The 22227-nt window shown below is 47.0% G+C and overlaps 1 protein-coding gene across 3 annotated transcripts in view; it reads right to left on the minus strand.

Annotated features, from left to right (window-relative positions):
* LOC119977753 (D-amino-acid oxidase-like) overlaps positions 1-22227 on the minus strand; it is a 70224-nt gene that overhangs the window by 31535 nt on the left and 16462 nt on the right. For all 3 annotated transcript variants that reach the window (XM_038819135.1, XM_038818992.1, XM_038819063.1), the window contains 7 exons: positions 20619-20733; positions 11104-11180; positions 8168-8233; positions 7698-7752; positions 7466-7567; positions 5054-5136; positions 4029-4146 (listed from right to left, as the gene is read on the minus strand). In XM_038819135.1, the coding sequence (XP_038675063.1) occupies positions 4029-4146; positions 5054-5136; positions 7466-7567; positions 7698-7752; positions 8168-8233; positions 11104-11180; positions 20619-20733 (616 nt within the window). The remainder of the gene's footprint in view (positions 1-4028; positions 4147-5053; positions 5137-7465; positions 7568-7697; positions 7753-8167; positions 8234-11103; positions 11181-20618; positions 20734-22227) is intronic.

Consider the following 22227-nt stretch of genomic DNA (forward strand, 5'->3'; position numbering starts at 1 on the left):
CCGGTATTGAGGACTATTGTGGAGGTGGTGTTGGTGTTCATTCTTACTGATTGTGGTCTGTTGGTCAGAAAGTCAAGGATCTAGTTGCAGAGTGGAGAGCCAAGTCCTAGGTTTTGGAGCTTTGATATGAGCTTGGCTGGGATTATGGTGTTGAAGGCGGAGCTGTAGTCAATAAATAGGAGTCTGATGTAGGAGTCCTTGTTTTCGAGATGCTCTAGGGATGAGTGTAGGGCCAGGGAAATGGCGTCTGATGTGGACCGGTTGCGACGGTATGCGAATTGAAGTGGGTCAAGGCGTTCCGGGAGTATGGAGGTTTAGCATGCTGGGCTACATCGCTGGCTTTTAAAGCAGACCAAGTCAGGTCAGCAGCGCAGGTTCAATTCCCGTACCAGCTTCCCCGAACAGGCGCCGGAATGTGGCGACTAGGGGCTTTTCATAGTAACTTATTTGAAGCCTACTTGTGACAATAAGCGATTTTCATTTTCATTAATTTATTTCATTTCCCTTAGGTGTGTCTCTTGGAGGAGGACGATGTCTGCTTTCATACTTTTCTGGTGGGCGATGACTGGATCGTTTTACTGGGCCGTTAAGTCCCCTGACGTTCCAGGTGACTATATGCGGGATCAACCATACTTACTTTGAGGATGCACCCCTGCATCCGGTGTTTCCCATTGTCTAGGGGCCACTCAACATGGTCGGCAACTATGTGTATGCCATGTGACTGATTCCCTGCATTCTGGGGTTTCTCTTTCTTTAAGGACCCTCCAAAGTGTCTGCTTGTGGTGCCACCTTGTTCCTTGTTGCCATGCGTGGCCTGTTGCAGCCAGCCTAGAGCCCTTCTCCCCCCCCCCCCCGTCCCTTTGTTCTCTGTGGTTTTGCATCTCCTCTTTCTGCTACCTCCCCTTCCCCTCTATTTTCCCCCATTCTATTCCCCCCCCACCTCTGTCGCCCTAATTCCCCCCCCCCCCTTGTGGTATACCTGTGGTAGTAACCACTTCTGTATATATTAGGGTATGTATGATAAGGCCCTGTACTACAGGTACGGGGGTAGTCCTTGCCTGCTGGCTCTGCCCAGGGCGGAGTATAAATATGTGTGCTCCCCGTACAGCATCCATTTCACCAGCTGCTGTAGGAGGCCACACATCTTACTGTAATAAAGCCTCAGTTGTATTCAACTCTCGTCTTTCTGCAATTGATCGTGCATCAATACCCCCCTCGCCAGGTGCTCTCTCCCCGCTGAGAGATGTGGGGCAGTTCCCTCCCCCCCTTCACTCATAAATCCTGGCGCTAGCTTTCCTGCTAGTGTGCTGACCGCCCTCCTAGGGTCGGCCCGATCCCCTCCTATGCCCACTGTTTCGATTTCCACTCTGTCTCCTCCTCACCCTCTCCTGCGCTCTGCTGCTCTCGCCGCCGCCCCCCCCCCCCCCCCCCCCCCCCCCCACCTGTCTGTGAATTAGTTCCCCGGTTCAGAACGAGGAAGTACAGTCCCACGTAAATTGTCCTTTAACTTTCTCGGTCTCTCCGGTGTCCGCCTCATCGCTGCCTTCTCTGTTGTTTATCTAGTCCGTTCTTTTGGACAAACCCGTTGGCATCTGAAGGGGTGGTAAAATAATGTTCCCTGCCCTGATATGTTACCCAAGGTCTGCTGGATACAGCATCCCAAACGTGATGTTGTTCTTGTACAGGGCCGACTTTGCCTTGTCAAATTCTGCCCGGCACTTTGCCAGGTCCTCCCCAGTGTCCTGGTCCACCCTTATACTGTGTCCCTCCCAGCTGCAGGCCTTTGTTTGCCTGGCCCAATATAGGATTCTTTCCTGGTCCTGGTACCGGTGTAGCTTGGTGATAATCGCTTTCTTGAGTTTCAGCCGGAGCGACCTATGAGCCCTGTTGATCTCCCATGGGTTGGGGAAGCTCTCTCTCCCCACCATCTTTTCCAGCATCTGGGCCATGTAATATGATGGGTCCCTACCCGTGGTTCCTTCTGGCAGGCCCACTATTTTAATATTCTGGCATCTTAACTGGTTCTCCTGGTCTTCCACCTTCCCCTTCAGGTTCCCCTGGCTCGCCACCAACCCCTTGTGATGAATGGGTAATGTGCCTTTAAGATCATGCAAGTCCCTTTAAGACTGGGTTTGGAACCCAGGGGGACTCCGCTTCCGGTTCCACCTCCCAGGGGCCGGATATAAGGTGACGTCCTGTGAGCGGTGCTCAGTGAGCACTCATCTCCCCAGCTGGCGAAGTTCTCCGTTTATTAAAGACTTCGTTTTACGAGTACACTCTCTCATGTCATAATTGAGGGTATATCAATTTAATAAACAGATTACGATAGGATGGATAGCGGTCTCAAGACAGAAAAGCTCGACCTGGACACACGTACGCCGGAAGCCAAAGAAATTTTTGAACACTGGCTTCGGTGTTTTGAGGCCTACCTGGACTCCTCAGCAGACCCCGTTGCCGAGCCTCGCCAGCTGCGCCTACTCCACGCCCGGGTGAGCCACAGAATCTCCAGCCTGATCGAGAAGGCGGTCAACTACAGCGCAGCGATCGAGATTCTGAGGAAGCGTTTCGTAAAACCCATCAATGAGGTACATGCTCTCTACTCGCCAGCAGCGCTCAGGGGAATCGCTGGACGAGTACTTGTAAAAGCTCACCATGCTCGCTAGAAACTGTAACCATCAAGATGTGACCGCGGAGGTCCACATGAACCTACACATCCGCGACACCTATGTGTCTGGAATCCGGTCGAACTATATTAGGCAGCGACTCCTAGAAAACGGGGTGAAAGATCTGCAGGAAACGGTAACGCTCGCCACCTCCCTGGAGGTGGCCTACCAGAACCTCGGCACATATCCCGTGGACCCTGCGAGCCCCTCTCGGCCTTCCCCAGACTCGGCCAGGCCATAGGCCTGCGCCGCGTGGCAACCCTCCCAGACCAGGGGCACACCGTGCTTTTTCTGTGGGCAGGGCCAGCATCCACGACAGCGTTGCCCCGCCCATTCCGTGACCTGCATCGACTGCGGAAAGAAGGGGCATTTCGTGAGGGTTTGCCTGACCAGGCCCAAGGCACAGAAACAAAAAGCCCAACAGGCCCCAAAATCGAGCTCACAGGCCCCGCAACATGGCTGCATGCCAGCCGGACACGCCCCTTTCTGACGCATTATTGGCCTCGTGCAAGTCATAGGGGTGGCCATTTTGGCGGTGGCCATTTTCTAAACCTGGCACGTGCGACCGATGGGGGCGGCCATTTTGTGACTCCAACTCGCAGAAGACTCAGACTACCCACAGCTGGGAGCAATCACCCTCGATCAGTCGCGGCCAAATCACCTGCGGAACTCCATGATGCTCGTCCAGATCAACGGGCGCGACACTCCCTGCCTTTTCCACTCCAGGAGCACGGAGAGTTTTGTGCACACAGAAACAGTAAGGCGCTGCTCCCTGTGCACCTGTCCCGCATCCCAAACCATTACCCTCGCCTCTGGATCCCATTCGGTCCAAATCAAGGGGTATTGTATTGCGAATCTCGTGATCCAGCGTGCCGAATACGCCCGTTTTAAGCTGTACATCCTCCCTCATCTCTGCGTCCCCCCTACTGCTAGTCCCCCCTGACTCTAATGATGTTCACAGTGCTTTTGAGAGTGCTGGATCAAGAGCCCGCTCGAGGATCAAGTCGCCATATTGCAGAGCCAGCTCCACCCCAGTTGCATCTGACTGCTCCCCCTTAGCGGCAATTTTCTTAGGATTCGTCAGCATTTTGTCTCCAGAAATCCTCCAGGGACATATTATGAAGTATTCACTCCTGGATTAGGTAAGTATGTGCCGCTTATACAAGATAAATGAAGGGTTAAGAGATGAGTAGCCCCAGACCACATGAAAACGCTGCTATTCCTGTCCTTTCATCACATGATCCCCGTAAGTTAATTTGTTGAGGAATTAACAGAAATTAATCATTCAGATAGCTTTCCATGTGTTTTTTTCCCCCACAGTAATTCTGGTTTACAATATAATAGAATAAAGCTCTTCGTACCAACCTTCAGGCTAGGGACAAGTTTGCAGACACCTTCCCACACTCTCTTGTGGTCTTCCGAATCATTCTCCTCATTCCAATTCCCAAGCTGGAAGATTCCTCCCAAGGTTACTAATTTGCTCCTGAAATAAGAAACAATAAAATCAACTGCAATGCAGTTTTCAAATTGAAGGTGTCACACATTTGTCCCAATACAAAGCTTACTTCTCGGCCAGTAACAGTACTTGTGTTGTTCTCCTTTACTTTTGGGCTGGAAACATTTCTAGTGGTCATGCAGCAAGTGTACTGGTCCTTCCTTTCAATTCACTTTACCATATGCATCACCTTCTTGGGGAGAGTGCAAATATCTTGGTTCTTAACGCTAAACCCTGTCACTGAAGTTTAGTCGTTAGAGAACTCATTATGTGAGGAACGCGGAAAGCAATCTTGAGTCTTGGTGTATTAAATGCCTCAGTCATTCTACATGGGAAGGTACAATATAGAAGGCTGACACTTCCTCACAGGGAGGGGAAAAAAGGTAGAGGGAGACTGATCTAAACTGCTTTTTCACATCTCCTGGTCACCAGCTTCATATTGCAGACCCAGCAACATCAGTGCAGGGGCGGGCAGATCAAAAAAAGGCAGACTTTCATTCTCAAAAAAGGGGGAAAAGGAAGGTTAGTTTGTCATGCAATATCCTGTGAAAATGTTATTTCTGGGTTAACATATTTATAACCATAAGAATTGCAACTTCATAAAGCTTTTGCGCAGCCCATTTTTATCTATTAATTCAACAGAACAACGGAAGAACAAAAAATAAACAGCACATAAGAAAAGCAATAGAGCTGATAGGGAAAGGAAGGAGATGATCAAAATCAAAGATAATGAAGGCTGACAGAAAAGGAAACAAAATTCCAGAGAGCTTGACAGACACCAGGTTAATTACAGCATCTATTTATTTTCTTCATTCAGACGAACTGTTCTCCCATCAATCTTCCCCATAGTTACCATTGTAGCTTTCAGTCCTTTGAGTACTTTGATTGCACCTACCCTGGTATAATATATGGCATGGAATAAATCGTGGTCTTTTCATCATGTGACAGAATGAAGTGCTTTATCCATGGTGCATAAACCTGAAAAACATTTTAAACAGATGAGAGATTAAATACTTGCAATATTATGTAGCTTGAAGCAAGTGAAAAATGTGTGTGAATTTCAGCTACATTTGGCAGGATTTAACAAAATGGGAACAAAGTCCCATCGCGAACACATATAGCCACGTGTTTCCTGGCGCTCACAGCGCTGGGAAATGCACTATAAACGGTACTTGGGTTAGATAATAATAATCTTTATTGTCACAAGTAGGCTTACGTTAACCCTGCAATGAAGTAACTGCGAAAATCCCCTAGTCGCTACATTCCTGCACCTGTTCGGGTACACAGAGGGAGAATTCAGAATGTCCAAGCTACCTAACAGCACGTCTTTCGGGACTTGTGGGAGGAAACCGGAGCACCCGGAGGAAACCCACGCAGACACTGGGAGAAGGTGCAGACTCCGCACAGACAGTGACCCAAGCCGGGAATCGAACCTGGGACCCTGGAGCTGTGAAGCAACAGTGATACTCACGGTGCTACCATGTTGCCCCAGCAGGGAATGCACAGCTGAGGTCTCACATAGCCTAAATGGCATCCCGATCTCTGGAACCCCCAAAGCAACCCCTGACCACCCCCAATCCCCAACACACTATTGGAGGCCCCTCCGCCCCGCCCCCCAAACGCCCACGCAGGGCACCCCCAGCTGGATCACCACCCCGCTAAAAATGGCAGCTTGACACCTTGGCAGTGCCATCTGGTTCCCAGGATGCCAGCTAGTTCTCAGCATTGCACTACCAAGGTGCCTGGCTGGCACTGCCAGGGTGCCTATGTGGTACCAGCAGTGCCAGGGTACCACCCTTCCTGAAGGGCATGCACATGTGGTCTCAAATCCCCTGGGTGTCCCCCAAGTGTGCCATTCCATCTGGTTCCCAATTTGTGGAGACCAAACAAATGACGCTCACCCAAGGTCTCCGAGGCAAAGGAGATAGATCCCATGCCTCGGTTACCTCGGGAATCTGCGCATTAACGGGAGACAAGCTGTCTTGCTTTAATATGCTTTAATATGCAGATTTGCTACAAAGTGATCCTGCCCACACCGCCCACAATGGGTGGGATTTACATCGCAACGCCTTGTGAGGTCACGTTATATACCGTGAGGCGTTGCGAGTTCGGTAGATCCATTAGCAGGGCTTCCTGGCCATGCTGTGCCAAGGCGGGCTTCTTTTCGGGCACAGCATGGCCATAAAATCACGCCCATTTGGAATAATAGATCATAGAATTTACAATGCAGTAGAAGGTCATTTGGTTCATTGAGTCTGCACCGGCCCTTGCAAAGAGCACCCTAAGCCCATACCGCCACCCTCTCCCCATACCTCCACCCTCTCCCCACACCTCCACCCTCTCCCCGTAACCCTACCGAACCTTTCTTGGACACTAAGGGCAATTTAGCATTGCTAATCCACCTAACCTGCACATCTTTGGATTGTGGGAGGAAACCGGAGCAACCGGAGGAAACCCACGCAGACACAGGAAGAGCATGCAGACTCCACACAGATAGTAACCCAAGCCAGGAATCGAACCTGCGACCCTGGAGCTGTGAAGCAATTGTGCTAACCACTGTGCGACTGTGCCACCCTCGTATTAGGACTGTGGTAAATTATTTCAAAATTACAAATGTCGGTGGGATGGTGGCACAGTGGTGAGCATTGCTACCACACAGCTCCAGGGACGAGGGTTCTGACATTGGGCTACTGTCTGTGTGGAACTTGCACATTACCCCATGTCTGCCTGGGTTTCCTCCGGGTGGTCCTGTTTCCTCCCACAGTCCAAAGATGTCTGGGTTAGATGGATTGGCCATGATAAATTGCCCCTTAGTGTCCAAAGGTTAGGTGGCGTTACTGGGATAGGGCGGGGGAGAGGGCCTAGGCCGGTGCAGACTTGATGGGTTGAATGGCCTCCTTCTGTACTGTAAGGATTCTATACTAATGTATAAAAATAGAGATATATATAGGAATAGTGTGTTAATTTGGTAGAATGGTTTCCCATTATCATGTGGCTACAGATTGGAATTAATACCAGTTCAAATTTGTCATTTCCACTGTAGAGATATGTTCTATTTGTGCTATTAAGAATATTATTACAACAATCTCATGTACTCTATGATGTGCGAGAGGGATAGACACATCAGAGCAGTTTATTGGAACTTCAGCATTCTAGTTACAGGGCCATACCAGACGATGCCTTAGTCAAGGTCCTTCCCACCCTCTTACTATCTGCTGTGAAGAATTCATAAAATAGGAAGAAAAGAATTATTACCCATTCCCCTGATCCCCGTAGTGATTATAAGATGTAATGTACACTCACTCACCTTTATGATCTGTCCTCTAGCAGGTATCAGTTCTGGGTCTCGCTGCAGCTCTTGAGCTCGGCTGCCTGTACAATTCACTATCACATCAAAGTCTGGAGATAACTAACATAGATACACGCATGAAAAAAACACGTGTAAGAACACACTGACGCACAAAACTATAGATACTCTAATAATGTTACATGGGAAAAATATCTCAGGGATTATATGCCATAATATTCGTCAAGAGTACCTCTTGGAAGGAAGTGATTTTCTTCTGAACGAACTGAACTCCATGTTCTTTTAACCTTAAATAAGATGAAAGGTGTCTATGAGGTTTGTTACTGGGATCCATACTACCATTTAAAATTATATTTTGATATGTCTGGCTAATACTTATTGCACATGAATAAACTTTCGGCTATCTCAACTAAAAGTACCTATTTCACCTTTTCTTCATCATTCAATATTTCCAAGCTGCACCTAGACTCAAATGGGAATTCACTGTGGAGGCACGACAGTCACTGGCAACCAATCTCAGGTCTACACAAGGCTGTTGCCCAGCTTGGGTATAGGCCCAGAAGCATTGTCATCTCCCTGAAACCTTAATTTTACTTTACTGCATTAGTTGTAACTCTTCTAAGAATTGCGATCCTCAGCCACCCCAGTTCAGTTGGCCAACTCTGAGCAGAAATTACATGGATAAAAATCATTGTATCCTACCTCTCCATCAACCACGGTAAATAACTTTTTCCCTCCAACATTAGTGCAGTGTTGAACCAACCAGAGCTGCAAAACAGAGAACATCCATGAGTGAGAAGCTGAGCTGTTCGTTGTTGGGCCACACCAAACACCAATGGGAAGAAAGATTTGTTCTCAGTGTGAGGGCCAACAAAATTTTAAACATCATTAGTTATGAATGTGTCCCCCCCCCCCCCCCCCCCCCGGCCTGCAGGGCTGGTTGCTGGGCGACAGGATTTATCCATTGCGGTCATGGCTGATGACGCCTATCCGGAGGCCACAGACCAACGCTGAGCGCCGCTACAATGATGCCCATGCAGTGACCAGGAGTGTGGTTGAGAGGTGCTTTGGGCCGCTGAAGATGCGCCTCAGGTGCCTGGACCACTCTGGGGGAGCCCTCCAGTACCCGTGAGAGGGTCAGCCGCATCGCCGTGGTCTGCTGCATCCTGCACAACATAGCCCAGCAGAGGGGCGATGTGCTGGAGGAGGAGGAGGAGGAAGATGGTCAGGATGAGGGGAACTCTTCTCCAGGTGAGGGGGATGGCGAGGGGGAAGCAGATGCACAGGACATGGGGGATGGACAGCAAAAGGAGGCTGCCCAGCGCCGCCGGCTGGGCCAGCAGGCAGGAGAATTCCACCCACTATCTCTCTTCTTCAACATTCTGCTTAAAATGTATCTGTTTAACAAAGTCTTGGCCAGCTATCCTAATAGATCTCTATGTGGCTCAGCATCAGGGGCAGGCACGGCAGCGCAGTGGTTAGCACGGCTGCCTCACAGTGTCGTGGACCCGGGTTCGATTCCGGCCCCGGGTCACTGTCTGTGTGGAGTTTGCACATTCTCCCCGTGTCCGCGTGGGTCTCACCCCCACAACCCAAAGGTGTGCAGGGTATGTGGATTGGCCAAGCTAAATTGCTCCTTAATTGGAAAAAAAAGAATTGGGTACTCTAAATTTTAAAAAAATGTGGCTCAGCGTCAGATTTTTTTCTGATAATACTCCTGTGAATCTCCTTGGATCAATTTACAACATTAAAAATGCTTATAATTTTAAGCTGTTGTGGCAAATTCCTTTTTTTGATACTTCTTCACTTAGCACTTATCAGGACTTAGCATGAATAGAGTTAATTAAGAAATTCTGTATTTTGTCTTATAACATAGAAAAATGTCCTGGCCCCGGAATTCCGAGGGCTGGATAGGACAGAGGGTTTGATTTCCATTCAGGAGCGAACCCAAATTTGCACACAACTTATTACTCTGGTTTATTTCGTCATGAGAGGGCCTGAAACTCAATTTAATTTTTCCTTTTGGAGTGGATGCCTTAAAAATATTGATGTGGAGATGCCAGCGTTGGACCACCAATGGACCAGTTGAAACAAGAAAACTCCTCATCACAACGGACGTCTCGGCATTCTACACCAGCACCCCCCATGCCGACGACATTGTTGCAACAGCCTCAGTACACAACATCGGCAACTGCCAATCCATAGAGGTAATTCTACAACTCATCCGCTTCATCCTGGATCACGACGTCTTCACCTTCGACAACAAGTTCTTCATCCAGACACACGGAACAGCCATGAGGACCAAATTCGCACCTCAATACACCAACATCTTCATGCACAAGTTCGAACCAGACCTCCTCACTAGACAGGACCTTTAACCGACGCCATACACCAGTTACATAAATTACATTTCTTTCCTTTGGATCCACAGCGAAGAATCACTGAAACAACTACACGATGACATCAATAAGTTCCATCCCACCATCAGACTCACTATGGTCTACTCTCCAGAATCGGTCGCATTCTTGGACACACTCATCTCCATCAAGGATGGTCACCTCAGCACTTTGCGACAACACAGAATCGGCAAGTAGAAATTGATAGCCAAGTTCCGCACACGAGTACGGCCTCAACCGGGACCTTGAATTCATGTCGCATTACATTTACCCCCCACCATCTGGCCTGGGCTTGTGAAATCCTACCAACTGTCCTGGCTTGACACAATTCACACCTCTTTAACATGTGATTATCCCTCTCTCCAGTTGCTCCGTCTGGACCTGTAAAGACTTAATTACCTGCAAAGACTCGCATTCAAAGTATCGTCTTGCATCATTGACTTTGTCTATATATATATGTTTCTGGAACCCACCTCTTCATTCACCTGAGGAAGGAGCTGTGCTCCGAAAGCTAGTGATTCAAAACAAACCTGTTGGACTTTAACCTGGTGTAAGACTTGTTAAAAATACTGAACTTAATATGATGAGATTTAGTGTTAGCAGCATAGTCATCAGGTAAGTGTTCTGACATAGGGTCACTGATAATCCTAACCATTAAAGACTGACTCGGAACATTTTTGTCAATTCAGAAAAACAGTTTGAACTTTCCTTGCTGACCAGTTGTACTCAGAAGAATTGTCCATTAACTGAAACTGTACATCATAACCAGCATGGTGGCACAGTGGTTAGCACTGCTGCCTCAAAGAGCCAGGGACTTGGGTTCAATTACAGTCTTTGGTGACTGTGTGGAGTTTTCACATTCTCCCCATGCTTGCATGAGTTTCCTCTGGGTGCTTCGGTATCCTCTACAGTCCAAATATGTGTAGGTTAAATGGATCAACTATGCTAAATTGCCCCTTAGTTTCCAGGAATGTGCAGGTTAGCTGGAGTGACACACGATCAATGTGCAGGGTTACGGGGATAGGGCAGAGAGTGGGCCTGGGCTGAGTGCTCTTTCGGAGGGTCGGTGCAGACTTGATGGGCTGAATGGCCTTCTTCGGCACTCTAGGGTTTACATGATGTTTAATTAGTGATGGTTTGACTCTGGGCTCAATTTCAGCATTCCAGGAAAAGAGCTTTCAGTGATATCACTGTCTGCAAAGTCATTTTAGGATAGCTCAAACCTTTTTGGAAAATAAATACCTAAATCCAGGAAACAGTTTGAGTTCTTCATCTGTCAAGTGTCTGAACCCTAAAACAGCATCTTTCCAGGATGGGTCCTATGACGAAGAAGAAGCAAAGAAACAAGTTAGATGCATTTTCCTCAGATCCTGAAAGGTGAGAACTATATAATTTGATCCCTTGCTGTAATCTCAATTACACGTAGACAATTAGTATACGAGTGTTGATAAACAATACAAATGCCAATGGTCTATCCCTCTGTTTACCTAGCTGTCTGAGATTATTGGCATACTGTCATTGGGACAAGTCCACTGGCATTGATTTATTTAACATAGAAAGACACTAAGAGGAAGCAACTCAGTTTTGCTGTATGAAGTCAGAAAAGATCGGGTTGCTATGGACTAGTAATTAGTGCCACACCTATCAGAACGTATCCATGTGCAAGAAAATAAAATTATATTTTTAGAAATTAGTATCACAACTGAAAATTGCAAACAAATTCTAAAGACTTTTTAAGCTGATTTGAGAATATACATAGATTGAATCCTTGACAGCAGTGCAATATTAGGGTGTTTTCATCCATCATGATATAGATTAGACAGAACGTTCTTCTCAATGTGCAGGCCAGCTATATCAACGTGCAGCCATCAAAGCCTAGAAATATTAATGCACGCTTAAAGTATTCATATTCAATTCCTTTGTTCGCCTCTTTAGTGAAGTTATTAACTTATTGAACAAAACTGCTTAATGCCAGAAATAAATTAACAGACGAATGTCATATAAATTCATGAAGTGTTGATTCACTAATTACACCAACCGTAAATTCTAAGCACGTATTCTTTTTTTTTAAACAAACAATTTTTAATGAGGTATTTTTGGCATAACAAACCACAGTACAAAAAAAAACAATAGAGTACAAAGAACAGTAATCAAAAAACAGCCGCCGACATCCGTCCCGCCAAGGCCCGCCTATTTAACCCCCTACTCTATACTACCCTAGCCCCCCTCCTCCGCCCCCCCCTGTTGACGATTAATTCCCCGCAAAGAAGTCAATGAATGGTTGCCACCTCCGGGCGAACACCGACACCGACCCTCTCAAGGCGAGCTTGATCTTTTCCAGGCCGAGAAAGCTCGTCATGTCGATTAACCAGGCCTCTGACTTTGGAGACCTAGACTCCCTCCAAGCCAGTAGTATCCATCGGCAGGCTACCAACGAGGAAAAGGCCAGAACATCTGCCTCTCCCTCCTCCTGAAAAACCCGGGTCCCCCAACACCCCAAAGATTGCTACCCCTGGACTCATTTTCACCCTTGTCTTCAATACCCTGGACATGACATCCGTGAACCCCTGCCAGTAACCTCTAAGTTTTGGGCATGCTCAGAACATATGGACATGGTTCACTGGTCCACCCGCACATCTGACACACTTGTCTTCCAGCCCAAAAAATCTACTCATCTGGGTCGCTGTCATGTGTGCCCGGTGCACCACCTTAAACTGGATCAAGCTGAGCCTTGTGCATGAAGTGGTGACATTGACCCTGATCAGCGTCTCCACACATAGGCCGTCCTCCATCTCACCCTCCAGTTCCTCCTCCCACTTACACTTCAGCTCCTCTGTATGCACCTCCTCTGCCCCCATTAATTCTTTGAAGATGTCTGGGATGCTCCCCTCCCCCACCCATCCCCTAGACACTACCCTATCTTGAATCCCTCTTCGTAGCAGAAGTGGGAAGGATGGTACCTGCCTGCGCAGAAAGTCCCGCACCTGTAGATATCTGAAATCATTCCCTGCTGTCAGCCCAAACTTCTCCAGCGCCCTTAAGCTAGGAAAGCTCCCTTCCAGAAACAGGTCCCCCATCTTCTTAATCCCCGCCCTTTGCCATACCCGAAATCCTCCATCTAAGCTCCCCGGAGTGAACCGATGATTGTTACATATTGGGGACCAAACCGACACCCTCACTGCACCAACAGATCTCCTCCATTGACTCCAGATCCTCAGGGCCGCCACCACCACGGGGCTGGTGGAATATCTCGCCAGCGGGAACGGCAACAGTGCCGTTGTCAGCGCCCCTAAGCTAGTGCCCCTGCATGAGGCCGCTTCCATTCGCTCCCAAGCTGCCCCCTTCCCCACCACCCACTTCCTTATTATCGCATTATTGGCCACCCAGTAATAATTACTAAAATTTGGCAGGGGAAGCCCCCCCTCCCCACAATTCCTCTCGAGCATCACCTTTTTCACCCGTGGGGACTTACCCGCCCAAACAAAGCCCAAAATGATTTTGTTGATCATCTTTGAAAATCGGGAGACATTGGAACGCAAATAAAAATTGCGGCAATATAATCATCTTAACCGTCTGCACCCTCCCCACCAGTGATAGCGGGAGCGCATCCCATCTCTGGAACTCGCCCCTCATCTGGTCAACCAACCGGGACAAGTTCAACTTGTGTAACCGGCCCCAGTCGCGTGTCACTTGTATCCCCAGATACCTAAAGTTGTCCCTCACCAACCTAAACGGTAGCTCCCCCAGCCGACCCTCCTGGCCTCTTGCCTGGACTACATACATCTCACTCTTCACCATATTCAGTTTGTATCCTGAAAACCGACCAAATTCCCCCAGAATCTTCATAATCTCCCTCATTGCTGCCCCTGGATCCGCCACATATAGGAGTAAATCATCCGCATACAGCGATACCCTATGCCCCCCCACCCCCCCCACCCCCCCCCCCCCCCAACCAGCCCTTTCCAGCCCCTTGAAGCTCTCAGAGAGTTCCACCCCTGGGGTCACCGCATACCTCCTATCTACCCGTAGGATCTCCTTCATCAGTCAGTCCGTCTCTGCCCTATCCATCCTGTCTCTATGTGCTCAGACTGAAATCAACTCCCCTCTCACCACTGCCTTCAGCGCCTCCCAGACCACCGCTGCTGAGATTTCCCCGTGTCATTGACCTGCAGGTAGTCCAGCACACACTTTCTTACTCTCTAAGCACATATTCTTGGTATATGTTTTGTTGTTTTCCTTTTTGCAACAATTTACATGGTCAATTACCATGGCCAAGTCTTCACCTCACTAATCAACGCTGTTAAATTTGTGTCATTTTGTATTTAAACATAGAAACAAGAAAAAATTAGCAGAATTCTTGTGAAATACTTCCCTTCCTCAAAAGCGTGCTTTGTCAGAGGATACTTATCATGGATCAAGAAGGTTATAAAAGATAGGGATGAAAGAGATTGCCTTTATTGCACTCATTGCATTAATGACATGCTAAATGTTACATGCTTTAACCATTCTAATTCAATTATGTTCAAATACAGCTATCAAAATTGATCATCTAGAAACTGCCAAAAATAAGACTTTGCATCCTTAGCTTCTTGGGATTGTAGTTTCTTGGGATTGAATTTGGATTGGTGATCCTCCTGCTTGTGCTCAATTTTGCTTCTATGAATTGAGATACTTTGCTCACTCTGTCATTGGACATACAGAGTCATTGATAGCAATATGAAAAAATCTACTTCAGCTCTTTGTTCAACAATGTATCAAGTCAGATAATAACCCATCATTGTGTTTTCTATTTAACGTTTTATTGTTTTTTTTCTCAGCGGAATCTTTATTGTTCTCAGGGATCTGCAATCAGTGTCTTAACATTTATAAAAATGATGTAGAAATAGAGAGTTGCATCTTCAAGCTTGCAAATGACACAACATAAATGGCATAGAAATTTGAGTGGCTGGAAACTGGACGAAGAAAGGGACAAATATAGTCAATAGGCAGCCAAAAAGAGGAAGTAAGGCTTTAGCAGCACAAGGTCTGACAGGGGGAAACCTTTTGGCCTTTGGAGCCTGCTCCGCCATTCGTCACAATCATGGCTGATCATCCAACTCAGCCTAATCCTGCTATCTCCCCACAGCCTTTAATCCCATTCACCCCAAGTGCTATATCTAGCCGTCTCTTGAATATATTCATTGTTTTAGCATCAACTACTTCCTGTGGTAATGAATTCCACAGGCTCACCACTCTCTGGGTGAAGAATATCTGTATGAAATGGTTTACCCTGAATCCTCAGACTGTGACCCCTGGTTCTGGACACACCCATCAATGGTAACATCTTCCCTGCATCTCTCCTGTTTCGTCCCGTTAAAATTTTATAAGTCTCTGTGAGATCCTCCTCATTCTTCTGAACTCCAGCGGGAACAATCCTAACCTAGTCAATCTCTCCTCATATGTCAGTCCCGCCATTCCTGGAATCAGTCTGGTAAACCTTCGCTGTATTCCCTCGAGAGCAAGAACATCCTTCCTCAGAGAAGGAGACCAAAACTGCACACAATACTGCAGGTGTGGCCTCACTAAGACCCTGTATAATTGCAACACATACCTGCTTCTATACTCAAAACCTCTCGCAATGAAGGCCAGACCCTATCTGTGGTTCAGCATTCAGTTTTGGAATTGCATCTCCAGAAAGATATATTGGCCTTGGAGTAGGGTGCCGCCCTTCAGAATAATATTATGACATAATGGGATAAACAATGAGGACAAACTGCAGAAACTTGACTTGTATTTCCTTGAATTTAGATAATTGAGGGATGATCTAAAATAAATATTTTTAATAATTATGTGATTTGATAAGATGGATTGTTATTAAACCATGCTTTATGAATAAATGACTTCATGAATTATCTGGTTGGAAACCACAAACTGAATTTTAAGAACAATTAAAGTCACATTCCAATGACTTGAAATCATAAAGGTGGCTGTACATATACAGCAATGTAACTTCAACATTCCAAGTGGAGCTTAACTGGTTGCAAGAGCCCATCAAAGACAATTATGTTAAGTAATGTGAATGAACCACATCTGCTATCCCCATTTGCAGGGCATCCAGACTCAACTGGATGGGGAACCAGCATGAGACATAATCACTTAAGACAAAGGATTCTGTTTGAGAAATTCCCAGCAATAGTCTTATCAAATTATAACTGGAATACGCTAGCCATTACTATATTCATTACTATATTTGGGTCACTGGGAAGTTGGATGACAGGTTCATGTGACAAGTCAGCTAACTCTGTGGGCGAGATTCTCCCGTGCCACACGTGGTGATCGTGCAGCGGGCGGGGATGATTAATCTAGCCCCGTGTATTTAAACACTGGTTTCCTCTGCAAACCAAAAGTACATGAGCAGCTGAAGAAGCAAGATCCCTGTATGTGTCTTTCCCTCTCTCTGTAGACAACATGCAAGTTTCAAACCCTGTTGTTTGATTCTCCATGTACCACACTAAAGAGATTTTGAAAAGAACTCAACTCTGCAGCTGCTATCTTCAGAAGAATATATAAATCATCCGTCTATATCTTAAAAAAATCAACTTGACAAGTTCAGCCAGAAGCCAGCCAAGTCACCAAACCTCAAGAATGGTATACCGCTTTAATTCAACTGGACATTAAACTACTTAATCTATCCTTCCACGCTGCAATCTATTTATTTGTTTATTTGAACTTTGAGTTTGTTTTGTGCAAGTTGGAGCATTTTTTATTATTTTTATTAGACCAGGTTAAGATTAACCTATGCACTTTCCAAAAAGCTCAAGAAAACTTCAGTGTGTATGTTTCAGATCCAGAACAAGAGAGCATAACAGACCTAGGACATTTAGCAGCAAGATTTAAAAAATATATGTTTTTCACATAAAAGGCAGTGGAAATCTGGGGGACGATTCTCCATTGCTTGACGCCGGTATCGGAATTCCTGATTGGGTGGAAAATGGAGCAGCGAGGGAAAACGGGTTTTTCTCAGCAGTAAGCAGTAAGGGGCTGGTTTAGCACAGGGCTAAAGAGCCGGCTTTTAAAGCAAACCAAGGCAAGCCAGCAGCACGGTTCAATTACCGTACCAGCCTCCCCGAACAGGCGCTGGAATGTGGCGACTAGGGGTTTTTCACAGTAACTTCATTTGAAGCCTACTTGTGACAATAAGCAATTTTCATTTTTCATTTCATTTTTCGTTTTATTTAATTTTAATTTCATTTCATTTTCATTTAGCTCCTTTTGATGTAATGAAGGTCTGTCAATCATAGCAAGAATGTTCAGAAGCATTGTGATTATCATATAAGCAGGGTAGTTGAAATGCATTCAAGCATGAAGGGATAGATAAATAAATAGAGCCCCTTAGCAACTGTTTCTGGACCAATAAAACTGTCAATGACTGGCTAGTGCAATGTTTTGCTGTGTGAAATAGAATAGAAGATTTGCACTTAAAAGGCTGTCAAGGGAAATGAAGCCCTTTGAAGTGTACTTGACTTGAGGAAGCCTCTGACAATTGTAACAGCTGTTGATTGAAACACTTTTGCTTGAGGCAGCAGATATTAGGGATAGGCAAGTGGAAATGCAGTAAATTTTCACTCAACTGCCTGGACTGCTCTTACGTTTTCAGGCAGGTGTGACTGCTGGGGCTCTCAGATGAGGGGAGGAGTCTGTGATGAGGAGAGGGGCCTCTGGTGAGGGGAGGGGCCTTTGATATGGGTGCTCTGGGAGAGGGCTTTCTTTTTGGGGGACTCTCCGATTGGGGAGGCTCTCTGATGGGGGGGGGGGGTCTCTCCGATTGTGGAGAGGTCTCTGATGGGGAGAGGTCTCTGATGGGGAGAGGTCTCTGATGGGGAGAGGTCTCTGATGGGGAGAGGTCTCTGAAGCGGGAGGTCTCTGAAGCGGGAGGTCTCTGAAGCGGGAGGTCTCTGATGCGGGAGGTCTCTGATGCGGGAGGTCTCTGATGCGGGAGGTCTCTGAAGCGGGAGGTCTCTGAAGCGGGAGGTCTCTGAAGCGGGAGGTCTCTGATGCGGGAGGTCTCTGATGCGGGAGGTCTCTGATGCGGGACGTCTCTGATGCGGGACGTCTCTGATGGGAGAAGGTTTTTGATGGGAGAAGGTTTTTGATGGGAGAAGGTTTTTGATGGGAGCAGGTCTCTGATGGGACAAGGTCTCTGATGGGAGAAGGTCTCTGATGGGAGAAGGTCTCTGATGGGAGAAGGTCTCTGATGGGAGAAGGTCTCTGATGGGAGAAGGTCTCTGATGGGAGAAGGTCTCTGATGGGAGAAGATCTCTGATGGGAGAAGGTTTCTGATGGGAGAAGGTCTCTGATGGGGGAAGGTCTCTGATGGGGGAAGGTCTCTGATGGGGGAAGGTCTCTGATGGGAGAAGGTCTCTGCTGGGAGAAGGTCTCTGATGGGAGAAGATCTCTGATGGGAGAAGGTCTCTGATGGGAGAAGGTCTCTGATGGGAGAAGGTCTCTGATGGGAGAAGGTCTCTGATGGGAGAAGGTCTCTGATGGGAGAAGGTCTCTGATGGGAGAAGATCTCTGATGGGAGAAGGTCTCTGATGGGAGAAGGTCTCTGATGGGAGAAGGTCTCTGATGGGGGAAGGTCTCTGATGGGAGAAGGTCTCTGCTGGGAGAAGGTCTCTGATGGGAGAAGGTCTCTGATGGGAGAAGGTCTCTGATGGGAGAAGGTCTCTGATGGGAGAAGGTCTCTGATGGGAGAAGATCTCTGATGGGAGAAGGTCTCTGATGGGAGAAGGTCTCTGATGGGTGAAGGTCTCTGATGGGGGAAGGTCTCTGATGGGAGAAGGTCTCTGATGGGAGAAGGTCTCTGCTGGGAGAAGGTCTCTGATGGGGGAAGGTCCATGGTGGGGGAAGGTCCATGGTGGGGGAAGGTCCATGGTGGGGGAAGGTCCATGGTGGGGGCGGGGGAGGTCTCTGGTGGGAGGAGAAGGTCTCTGATGGGGCAGTAGATCTCTGATGGGAGGGTGTTCTCTGATGGGGGGAGAAAGTCTCTGATTGGGGGAATTCTTTGATTGAGGGGAGCAGCTGGAAACTGTAAGATTTCAGTCCGGGAGTCACAATGTCATTGGTGATTTGGAGAATCACCGGAGTCAACGAAAATAACTTTTGACTTTCGTGTTTACCTTCAGAAATACATATTCCAGAATTGCTGTCAGTAAGCAAATCCCAAAAGTTAAAGAATGGACAATTCCAGAAAGTAGGGAATGAAAATAGTCCCAGGAAGATGTTATGTTATTCACCCTGGGGTAACATGGACTGCATCTGGATGCAGTTGTACTGGAAAGCAGACACCAAACGTAGAAGTTGGTTCAATACGATTTTTTGAACTTCTGTAACAATGCACACAGCTTGCTGAGGGTTGACACTCTACTTCTCTAAGTGTGCTAACTCTAACTAACTAGACAAGACTAGCTCTGAGCCACGTGTAGAAGCTGCTAAATGATATATACACCCTGACTGTCACTACAGCTATCACCAGTGGAAAGAGGCGGAGTGCTGATGCCTCATGTGTTTTATAGTAGGAAGCCCCCCTCTAGTGTTCTGTCTGGTGATTGGTTGTGTTCTGTCCTGTGTGTTGTTTGGCTAACCTGGGTGTCTATCACTGCCTGCCTCATTATGTGCATGAGTGCATATTATGACAGAAGACTGAAGGAATTTGAACAAAGAAGCAGAATTTGCCCGTGGGGCAAAGTTCAGAGGAGATGTGCGAGACAGGTTCTTTACGCAGAGGGTGGTGAGTGCCTGGGACACATTGCCAGGTGAGGTTGTGGAAGCAGATACATTATCGGCGTTCAAAAGGCATCTTGACAAACACATGGATAGGATGCGTATAGAGGGATACGCACAAGGAAGTGCTAGTGCTGAGGGTTTTGGCAAAAGTTGGTATCATGACCGGTACAGGCTTGGAGGTCCGAAGGGCATGTTCCTGTGCTGTATTGTTCTTTGTACTATTCCCCGAAGGTAAAGAAACGGACAGAGAGAGGCTTCCAGTTATAGGCCGAACTGATAGTCGGAAACCTGGACACGTCCACTAGCGAGAAGCCAAACATTCTAAGGAATCTTAAGATTGATTACAATTTAATACACCCTGTCAAGTATGGCTAGGTACCAGAGAGATTGTGTGGAAATTTGAACACATATGGCGATTCAGGGCAATGGAATACCAGGAGAGACTGAAATCCTGGATGTAGATCTTTGGTGAATGTATCTGAGAGAAAGGTAGTGTGGGAGACAATTCCAAAATGTGTCCTTTGAGAGTGGTGATTGGAAATGGTCATGTGGAAGCCAGAGTTCCAGTGAGGCCAGTTGGTTTATTGTGTGAGAAGCATCTGGGGGGATTTGATGAGAAATCCACAAAAGTTTGGCTTGGGTGACATCTGTTACTTGGTCTCAGACTGTTGTGTCTGACCATATTTCACCTATTGGTTTCCATGGACCGTGAATTTACTGAAAACATTTGAGTATAAAATAGATTTTGTAATGTGTGCTGTCCTTACAAATCTGTATATACTTGTAAAGACATAGTTGGAATGAAGGGATAGTGTATTAGTTAATCTTTTCTTGTTTAATAAAAGTTTTATTCTTTTGCTAAAAATAGATCGACAGATTCTGCTCCTCCACGTATCTGAACTAAAAAAAAAGGCAGGATCTGTCAAGCTGATTCCACTCTGGGGCCTGACTGTCCAGCTGGGATTGTAACAATATTTGGGACAAACACTTACCGGCACTTGTTCCTTGAAGATGTTGTACCCAGACTGTAAAAACAAACCCATCTCATTGGCATCAGGTGAATTCACATAACTCAGAAGATAATCAAATGTTTCCTTGTTCCATTTGCTGCAGTTAAAACAGAGGGAAATATGACACAATTCATGGTTGCACTCAAGAAATGCCACAAGTATTTGTTTCCTATCTACAGAAAATACCATTAGCACAAAAGAAAAAAATTAATTGAAGTAAATATTAAACTATTACTGCGCACATTGTTATTGAAGCTACCATGCATAAGATTAACCTTTATCATGCAGGTACAAAGATCAAAGAATGGATTTTGCCGAGGGCTTGGGGGAATAGGGAAGGTCGTTCTGGCAGGACTGAGGGAGCTGATGGGAGAGGGGAGGCTGCTGGCAAAACAGGGGTAGTGGATGGGGGCGAGTTATTTTGCCAAGACCATGGGAGCTAGGAGTGTGGAGGACACCTACAGGAGACTTTCGATCTGGAAACATATGGTCGACGCATGCACAGAAACAAATTCTGCAGGGAGGTCAAAACATTCAGTGCAAACTATGTCCCAGGAAGGCCAGTCATAGAATCATAGAATTTACAGTGCAGATGGAGGCCATTTGGCCTATCGAGTCTGCACCGGCCCTTGGAAAGAGCAGCCTACTCAAGCCCATGCCTCCACCCTATCCCCATAACCTGGTCACCCCACTTTTACCTTTTTGGACACCCAGGGCAATTTAGCATGGCCAATCCACTTAGCCTGCACATCTTTGGACTATGGGAGGAAACCGGAGCACCCGGAGGAAACCCACGCAGACACGGGCAAAATGTGCAGACTCCGCACAGACAGCGATGCAAGCCGGGAATCGAACCAGGGACCCTGGAGCTGTGAAGCAACTGTGCTAACCACTGTGCTACCTGGTGCAACCCAGTCTCATGACGCAGGACAAAAAGCCGATAGACATGACAGCCTTGGAAAATCTGGGCTATCGGTCACCCTTGCATCACTGACCAGAAATCTATATGCCCCACAGCGATAATACACATTATACAATGAAAGAGAGATTTCTGTTCCTCGGGGAAGGAATCCAGCCCTAGAGAGCAAGAAGGCAATGTGATTGGCTAACAGCTCTGTAGTCCCAGTAGCACCAGACGAAAGTTGTAGCCACTGCTGGGACACAGTGTAGCCATCTAAGATGGCCACCTGTAAAGGACCATAGGAATTATGGCCAACCCAGGACTCAGAGAGATACACAGCCTATGTGTATCTAAAACACAGGTAACCAGACCTGACCGAAACCCCCGTTCATTTGCATTTTAATGGCCCATTTCCCCAAGACAATAGAACTGCAATCAAGCAACCGGTACAGCCACAGACTGATCGGCGCCACTCCCCTTACTCAGAAAGCACAACTGCCAAGGTCAATGACCGCTAAAGACCCGCCCAGCTACCAAGGCACCCGCCCCTTTATTGGCCGAAATCGAAGAGAGTAATCAGAACCCTGTCGAACTATTGGGTCCAAGGTTAAGGACCGCCTCAAAGACCATGAAATCCCAGAGGGATAAAAGAGAGCGCAGCCATGTGTTCTGTCTCTTTTGGATCCAGCC

Source organism: Scyliorhinus canicula, chromosome 1 (assembly GCF_902713615.1).
Source record: "Scyliorhinus canicula chromosome 1, sScyCan1.1, whole genome shotgun sequence".
NCBI lineage: Eukaryota > Metazoa > Chordata > Chondrichthyes > Carcharhiniformes > Scyliorhinidae > Scyliorhinus > Scyliorhinus canicula.